The 9,200-nt window shown below is 44.8% G+C and overlaps 1 protein-coding gene across 1 annotated transcript in view; it reads right to left on the reverse strand.

Annotated features, from left to right (window-relative positions):
• The window catches only part of barhl1b (BarH-like homeobox 1b), a 10,288-nt gene extending 3,145 nt beyond the window's left edge, over positions 1-7,143 (reverse strand). Inside the window, exons 1-2 of the mRNA XM_020537386.1 lie at positions 6,684-7,143; positions 2,275-2,497 (exon numbers count right to left, since the gene is read on the reverse strand). Coding sequence (XP_020392975.1) covers positions 2,275-2,497; positions 6,684-7,143 — 683 coding nt within the window. The remainder of the gene's footprint in view (positions 1-2,274; positions 2,498-6,683) is intronic.
• Positions 7,144-9,200: the final 2,057 nt, after the last annotated feature.

Below are 9,200 nucleotides of genomic sequence, written 5' to 3' on the forward strand. Positions count from 1 at the left end.
GTTTGTATATGTGTGTGTCTGTGTATGTGCGTGTGTGTCTGTGTGTGGTATGCATCTTGTGTGTATTCACCGGAGCAACACTGTCCTGTCCTATCATTAATAAAGGAGAAACTTCATAGACCGTGTTTCAAGTGTAACCCTTATCCCTTCTCCCTAACAGATTTCTCAATGCTGGTTAGTTTGACAGCTTTATGTAACCGCTCGCCCCAGGGTGCCTGAAAATGATTGCTTCCCTTTGTGGTGCTGTTGCTGTACCTCATGAGTAAGACAGTTTTCATCATCGCCTCTATTGGGCCCAGTTTGGAGAGTAGTTTGAGTGATATTTAAGGGTAATTGCAGCTTGTGGTGCGAGTACACTTCCTCTGGCGGAGTCTGTATTGTACGGTCTCCTTTGGGACTGAAACAAACTGATTTCTTAAAGGAGGTGGTTAGTAAATGCTTTCTACTCAACCTCGGCGACAGATTCGATCTGAAAACTGATGCTTAAAGATAGGCTCTCGGTCTGTGTGTGTGCCTTGTGTTACTAACATTAAACAGTGAATGTGGATCCGGGTGAGGGTGTCACCATGACAGGTGGCTGTTTAATCCAAAAGCAAACTCGTGTGGTTAAAAAAGCCGCTGGTTCTAATTATTTTCTCAACCCTGTCGATATGTTAACAGGGCCGACAAGAAATTGGATATTGCTGGGTGCTGTAGCCGCAGGACCGGTCCCTGACCAGTCAACTCTCCACAAGAAAGATGGGCAGGACCAGGCGAAATTCAAATGGGATCAATGAAGGGACACGTACAGAAACGGACCTGGTTGTGATGAGGGACACACACACACACACACTTCTGGATTAGTTGTGAATAAACAATATAACAGCTCGGAGACACAACCTCAGTCAGATGTTGGTTGATGCCAATTTCGCACACATTTCACTTGCACTGATTTATGGGCGGCGATTGGTGTGGAAGTAGTGGAAGGTTTTTATTTTGGCCACCTCTATCAAGGACAGTCTTTAAAAATAGTTCGGAGTTTGGGATGGGATTCGGGTGTTTGTTATTTACGCTTCAGTGCTCTAAAGTAGTTTGATTCAGGTGACTCTGTCACATTTATTTTGGCGTCTTTCTCTCCTGTGTTTATTTTATTGCCCCCTCCCCCATCCGCCTCCCTAGGACATTCGCTTTCAACCCCGATTGCTGTCTCCTGCTCAGTTTCTGGCTGTTTCAATTATTGGTTTCTGCAACTCGCCTTCTCTGAATCCTGGAAATCGTCTGGACATTATGGCTCATTTAATACAGTAAAACGCTAGCTAATCGTTCGTTTGGTGTTAATATTTAAAAGGTCCCTGGTTATGAATAGAGAAAAAAGTATGCTCTGTTCTGAAGTAGGCTCACTGGACTCGAAACACTAACCCTGTTTCTCTCCACAGATGCTGCCACACCTGCTGAGTTTCTCCAGCAATTGCTGTTTTTGTATGAAGGAGAACGTTACTGGCCGGCTCCTCACTTTCCTTTTAGTTGATGGTTAGATTTTGTACTTGACTCATCGCGGTTTCGGATACGATTCCTGCCCAGGATTTCGTTCACCAAATCCTGCCCCAGCGAGGGTTTGTTTGTGAAATGGATTCCGCTAACTTGCGTCTGTGTTAAATCTTCTATTTAACCAGTGAACCCGTTATCGGTTCCTTATCTGGGCTATACGTGCTTTTCGGAAATGTTCTCATTCAATTTGATTCCTAGGATTTAGTCTGCCCGTCAAATAAACAAATTCTGGGACCGCGGGCGGGAACCCAATAAGAAGCAGATCATAACTGGAGATGTGACAGGATCTTAATCCCCTCTGCCCTTCCACCAACTCGTCAGCGCATTGTGTCGGTAACGTACCCCTGTATGGAGACAGGCGACACCGTCACAAACTAAACCCTCTTCACTAGGACACTGCAGGTTTATGGCGACTGCAGTTTGCAGCCTCTCTGTGATTCACTGTCGCTTGTGCAAGTTTAACATTAACAGTGTTAGACCGACAAACAAACCGTACTCATCCTTCCAGCCTATCTAACCTAGTTAGGAGTTTGTAACTCACAATCCTCCCATGGAGTTGAATCATCTGTGCGATTTCAATTCATCTCGATTAAACGTGGAATTGCGAGTTGTTAAATATCTGAGTTAGCTACCTCCTGGAATTGAGCTGTAGTCAGACTTTGTGCTAATTTATCTGAACCCCTTATTCTGTCTGAGTTGATTCCGTTCTGTTGCATTATTAACAGACTGTGGTTCAGTTAGTCTCACCTCCTGTTCTGGTACCAGGTTTTGACTTGCGTGTCTGTGAGATTGAGCGAAGCCGCCAGTTCCATCCTGTCCTGTACGCTCAGGTACTTCTGCCGCTCGAAGCTCCTCTCCAGCTGAGCGAGCTGGTGGTCAGTAAAGGCCGTGCGAGCTTTCCGCGGCTTCTTCAACCGCACAGGCGGGCTCTCCCGACTACTTGAGATCTCTCTCTCTGCTTCTTCTTTAACTATTCATGCCGGAGGCGAGAGAGAGAGAGAAAAAAAGAAAGAAAAAAATAAACAGAAACACAAGGACAGTTACAAAATAAAATCCTGATCCAGATCCGTCCGCACCACTAACATTGTAAAGACACCAGCTAAACTCCCTTAGTCAAACAGGATGTAGTCTCTGTTTCTCTCTGTTAGCAGCTTCCCCCTTCTGTCATCTAGAACCTTGGTCAGACTGTGACTGGCCTCTGGGAGTTTGCTCAGGTGCTTCTCAAAAACCTGGTCAGTTTAGTCAATGTTGCTTTTATCCCGTCTCCTTCGGATACAGGGGACTGCTCTGTGTTCACTGCGGGCTGTGGGGTTTTGCTGTTGGTGTGACAGCAGGGGCATTTAAATAACAACGGGGGCCTCTTTTATTATCAGCCCTCCCTCCCCAAAATACGAGAATTAATCCTGATCTTTTGAACCCAGAATCTATGTGAATTTCTGGAGGCAGAAGTACAGTTCTGATTGTATGGGGCGATCTGACAGTTTACAACCTTTTCACTGCAATGATTGCCCCCCGTCCTGTCTGATGTTCTGAAATTAGAGGTGCCTAGCTGGAAAGGTTGGAAACAAGGCGCTGCTTGTCCCGGGGGCCGAGCTAATGTTCTAACCTGACCTCAGGCTGTGCGTTTTTGTGTAGGTACTGTATCAGCACAGGGCCGCCTATTTCAGCCCTTTGTTTGTATTTACCGAGGCTGGGCTGGTGTGATACCGAGGGGGGTGGGAAACAGTAAAGGTAGATTTTGCTTCGCTGACCGGGAAGAAAATAATCATTTTAATTGAGCCACCGGGGAGCCTGCCCAGAGCTGTCTGATACAGCAACCCGGCCCGATTAGAGACCCAATCATTGAAAATATCCTTTCCCTTAAAAGGAACAAAAAAAATCTGATCGCAGGATTATTTTGCAAATGACACCGTCTCCTCGGCAATTAGCTGTCATCGTCTCCGCCAAACAGCATCGATTAACTAATCTTCTAAAAATTAACTCTATCACACCCTCACCTTCAGGCAGGGACAAAGCCGATTAGGCCCAGAACCCTTCCCAAATAAAACTGATCACAGGATGATTCCGTCAACGAAAGCGAAACCTTCACAATGAGCAGCGAGGGGCTAAACTCAGCTCCAACCTGTCTATTATTCTCCTTCAACCCCAATTCTACTGGCCAGCCACAAGATTGTTTATTTTTTTTTGCAACTATTGTGTCTGCCCCCTTTATCTGCTGCCTGTACTTTTAAATCTCATCTCTGTGCATCAAAGAACGCACTATTTGTCCACACCACCGGACGCTCAAGCCTGACTTATGTTGCACTCACTTCGGCGGTTCCAAACAACCTTTCCCAAACTGTGCCTCGTGTTGGCGGTCAGTCTCAAAACGATCCCCATTCTCCTGTCTGCACCGGCGAATGCACAGGGACAGGTTTCTCTCTCCCTCTCTCTTTCTTTCCGTCCCACTGCAGTTGACTGAACCCACTCCCAATCCGCCACCCTCTCACTGATACAGGGCCGCGGTCACCCCGGTCCCAATTACAGCTGTAAAGAACCCCGCAATCCCCCTCCAACACCCCCACCCCCCCAACATTCATATAAATCCCGGTTCGATCTCGGCAGCTGAGCCGCTCCTTTAGACAAGTAGGAAATCAGTCATAAATGTCCCCGAGTTCACTATTCGACGCAAGATTTTGTTCAGGAGGGGTCTGCGGGTGAATAGTTGGGTTATTCGTTTGGAAATAACAGCTGAACACATTCACGATATTCAGATATCGCTGGAATTATTTTACTGAAATTCACTACCGAAAAGTTGTGGCCTTGTTTTTAATATTAATTTAAAATGGAAGCAAAAGAAGTGGAATGTGATCTGCCTGTTTCAGCACTGATTGACACGGACTGGACACATTTATGGAGATGATATCAAACACTCTTGAGTGCAGAGTGCAGGCGGAGAGTAACGAATTGAGGAATTGTCAACAGGACTCACCGAAAACCGTTCAACTCATTTTCTCTCATCTTTTACCCGGCTCTACCGGCTACTGAAGCCGCCAAAAAACCCTTTGTTTTATTTTAAAGAAACTCTTTCAGGAACTCGAAAATATTTAGATCGTTAACTGATATTGTAACTTTTTTTATGTTGTAACACAAAACGCATTGAGTGAACAAGCACAAACAGAGAAAACTAGCCTTATGAAACCCATTGGAAGGTTCCGCCGGAGTTAATGTGTTTGCAATATTCACGGTTCCAAACTTCAAGGAATGAGTTTCAGATTGTAACAGTCTGATGGGATCGTGATAGAACCGGTTTGTGCTTGAAATCCATTGATGAATTTTTCAGGCACAGGAATGGCCCGGGTTTGCTGGGAATCTCTGACTGGTGTTCCTGTTGTTCGGGTGGAAATTGGAAAGTTTACTTGATGGAGGTTTGCTTCCCTGAGAAAGCGGAGGCCTTTCTGAGCTCTGTTCTGGCGGAATGAAATGAACCCGCTCTCCCGGAACCTTTCTGTTCATTGTGTTCCCGTGATTTATGTTCAGTTACAGTAAGTTTGATAGGTTATCCTTTCAAAACAATGTTTATTTATTCATGTCCTTTTTCGGTGATTGAACGATTTTGGTGCTAGCTAAAGTCTCTGATGCTGGGCAAGCAGGTGCGACTTTTGATTTTTTTTTTGGAGTTTACAATCTAAACTTTTATAACTTCCCCTCCATCATTCCACTGCCCTTCTCTCTCACACGCACACATTTCTTTTTTCTCACTCAATAGCTGTTGGTCTGTATTAAATTGTCAACTATTTTACAAAGAATGATCGCATCCTCAGACTGTGTATATTTCTGCATCCTCTTCCTGCTCTGTAATCTTACACAACTCACTGACCCCATTTGTATACAGCCTTTCCTCCTCCCCATTTCATTCCCAGTTGCTCATTCCTTACATTTCCTATCGCCGACAACGCCGTTTACCTACAAATAAAAGCTTCTAATTTGAGATACATTTATTTCCATTTTAACAAGTTGATTTTGGCGCGATTATAACGAACAACGGTCTTCTAAATATACCTTTAGGTTCAACGTGTGTGTCAAATAACTTTTGTTGTGTAACTCAAGGGTAGCTATCCCGAATCACCATAATATCACATGCAGTAAAATTAAATTTCCACTTCGACAAAGTTTCTCTGATACTTGACTCAATCCAAATGAACTCTGAAATTGGACGCCACAGTTCAGCACAACACTGCCTGTTTTTTTAAAAGGTTAGTTCCCAGCCCTAGCATCTATTTAGTGAAAACTATCATTTGGTCACACAGTTTAGACAATCCAGACAAACGGCGTGTTGTCTCATTTGTAAAATTCACTGCCTGCATTATATTTAAATATAGTTTCGCAACAGTAACAATTTACATTTTATGACAACCATCTGGCAGTTGACTTTAAAAAAAAACTTTGAGAAATATCTCGCCTTTTTCACTCTGGAAGAAGAATGTCCCCTGTCCTCAATTACAGACCACCTTCAGGAATCGCTTCATCTGGTGATTACAGCCGTCTTGAAAGAGGCAAAGTGAATGAATTTCCCGCAGCGTTGTGTTTTTTTTAAATTATAAATATATTTCTAAACCCACGCGATCTTTTTTCAAGTTAGTGTGGGTTTTAAACTTTCTCGCTGTCAGCGGCATTTCTCGGCCCGCTCTTTGTACAAAGTCACCTCGGTTGGGTGAAGTGGTAATTGCTGAGTTTGATGTGAGGGAAATGTCAGTTTGCCGATTTGCTCAGACATTACAAAAACAATTATTCGATACTGATGCAATTTGACAGACGGTATTTTGTTTCAATAAAGACTGAATTCATGAATTAAAGGCACCTTGGTTTTCATTAATTGTCTGTATTAAGTACAAATCATCCCCGCTCAAACAAGCTCAAAAATGTTTTATTTCAAATGCAATCTGCTCTAACCACCCAACATTCGGTAGTTTTAGAATTTGAAGGAACGGACAATTCTGACATTGAAAAGTTCCGTCTACTCTGGCTTTTTTTTGAAAATTCTTTTTCCCGAAATGAGAAATGACAAATTGCAAAGCTGTTAATGTTGATCCTGATTGGAGCCGCCAGATCCCCCAGAACTCCTATCATTTGTTCATGTTCTCAGCTTGGCCTAGTGCCTCTCCCTCTCTCCTTACCTTTATATTCCGTGTCTGAGGACGAATTCTCCCTTTTCTCCAGTTTCTCTAGGAATTCTTCTCCTCGTTTATGAGCCGCTTCCTGGGGAGCCTGGCCGCTGCTTGAATACGGGGCGCAGGCCGCTAACGGCTTGCAGTCTCCGAGAATGTCCCTGATAAGGAAGGAGGAGGTAGCAGTCCTGGGCTGGGGAGCGGCGCACAGTTGCCCGGGATGCGGCTGCGTCTCGATCCCGCCCGCGGCTCCCGGCAGTTGCGGCGCCACCTCGGCGCACTCCAGGCCGGGCGAGGAAGGCGAGCTCTGCTCGCTACCTACATCCGATACCGGGCTCAGACCGGCTTTCACCTCCTGGGGAGACCTGCAGTCGCCCATCAACGGGTCTCCTTTGGCCAAGACGGGGCTGGCTGCTCTGTGAGACAGAATCGAGTCAATCCCAAAGCTGGAGCCGTTAGACCCTTCCATTGTGGAGACTTTACACAGTCATCTGGAACTGGGATAGCAACTTGGCTGAACTTGGTGGTGAAACCCTTCAACTTCCAAATCAGGATCCGGAGCAAACAAAAAACCCTTGACTACAAATTCCAGAAAGCAAGTTGGTGCAGATATGGAGCAGTGGGCGCTGGGGAAGTTTGTTTTGATGGATGGAGGAGGTTTCAGCACCTTGGACAAGGGCGAATCCGCGGCTGGGCGGCCGCTAGCGGCAGGCCGGATTCCCACCTCCCGAACACACTTTTGGACTAAAATGAACTTCTGTCACTTTGCAAAGGGTGTTTTTTTTAAAAATGTCTCAAGCACGTGTCTGAGGGAAAGCAGCCCTGATTGGAGCTTCTCCCTGACATCACCGCTGACTGAATTTAGCGAGAAGAGTTGGGGTGAAGCCACGCCCTCAGTTTCTTCAAATAAACCAAGGAGGGAGGAGGCTCTAGCCCGACACTCCAGGGCTGGGTTCAGGAAGGTCAGGAATCTCAGTAAAGTTGCAGGCTGCCAGGTGTAAGAGCTATAGTTGAGAGAGTTGCACGGTCCGATGTCTCAGAGAGGAGTTGTGACTGTGCACAGGCTAAAAGCAGTCGTACATCAATACAGTTTATCACCGATGATTTGTTGATCATATCACGGCAGAAAGAGGCGATTAATCTGTCGATGTTAAATACCGACTTCTTCCAGTATTTACCGCCGTTCTCGGTGGGTCCTGACAATTTCTGACACTGTTAAGAAGTTGATAACAGTTTAAAACCGGTTACATCTAATTCCCAATGTCATTGTTTCCGTCATATTGGTCCCGACGATGTTCCTCAGCTTACCATATTAAATTTTAAAAGAAAAAGACTTTCACAAGAAAAGGGGAATCTGAACACTCCAAAATAAGTACATAGGACTCATGGGAAAAATGTTCAGCTGCAAAATATTTGCACTGCAACCGAAAGCTTTTGGAATCCGATCTCCTTTTCGAGATCACGTTTAAAACCATCAAAAGTTAGCAAAAAAAAACAAATTAAACGAGAGGTAAAAATGGCCGAAGCTGTAATGACTGAACGTGGCGAGTTTGCTAAATTTAGCACATTTCAAAATGAATTAATAACAGATAAAACTGTTTTATGCTTCTAAATTATTCACGACAGTAAATATCATGTGCAATGTACAAAGTGTTTGCAGTTGGCGAAGGCGAGGTAGCGAGGGCTGGACTATGGCCAATTAAAATCTGTTAGTCAGAACGCACCTGATCCGGTTTGAAAGGCGGGACAGAGAGAGGGAGAGAAGCGGGAGCTGCCTGGAGCTCCCGGGATGGATAACTCCACGAGGCTGGGTCTTGACTGCGCCAAGTGCGATACACGTACACTGGAGCATGGCTCAGGTACAGAGACCCTAAAATGTTTGCGGTTTTCTCCCAGTGTTCTGAACTGTTCGCAGCTGCTGGTTTCACTGCCTTTAATCTTCACTCATTACAGACATTCATTTATTTCATTTCAAACTCGGTATCTCTCGGCCCGATTAATCAGACGCCACAGGAACTGAATCATATTAGAGGCTGCTACAAGTTTCAAAATCCATGTTCACGACAAATCTGTCCAACTTATTTCATCCTTTCTGTTTCTTACTCTTTTTCTCTTAAAGTTTCTTCTTATCTACATGCCTGGCTCTCTGTTGTTTTTTTTAATGTCTACATTTTGAAATCTTTGTTCCTCTCTGAATGCAAACGTATCGTTTCTTGGTGTACATCTGTTCGTGTCTCTGTCCTTTCTCTCTCTCGTTCCCCGCTCACCTTCACACTTCTCATTTCCACCTTCTCCCCTGACTTTCCTCACCCAGGACAAGTTGTGGTTCTGTTTCGTTCCATGAAGTGGTGCCCTCCTCAGTTTACCATATTTATTATAAAGAAAAGGGGAATCTGAACACACCAAAATAATGAATATGGGGCTGATGGCAAAAATGTTCAACTGCAAAATAATTGCATCGGCAATGTCTTCAGAGCCCACGTTCACCCGGACAATCAGCGGTGAATTGATACATGTCGGGGGCTA

This window comes from Rhincodon typus, chromosome 28 (assembly GCF_021869965.1).
Source record: "Rhincodon typus isolate 14 chromosome 28, sRhiTyp1.1, whole genome shotgun sequence".
Taxonomy (NCBI): domain Eukaryota; kingdom Metazoa; phylum Chordata; class Chondrichthyes; order Orectolobiformes; family Rhincodontidae; genus Rhincodon; species Rhincodon typus.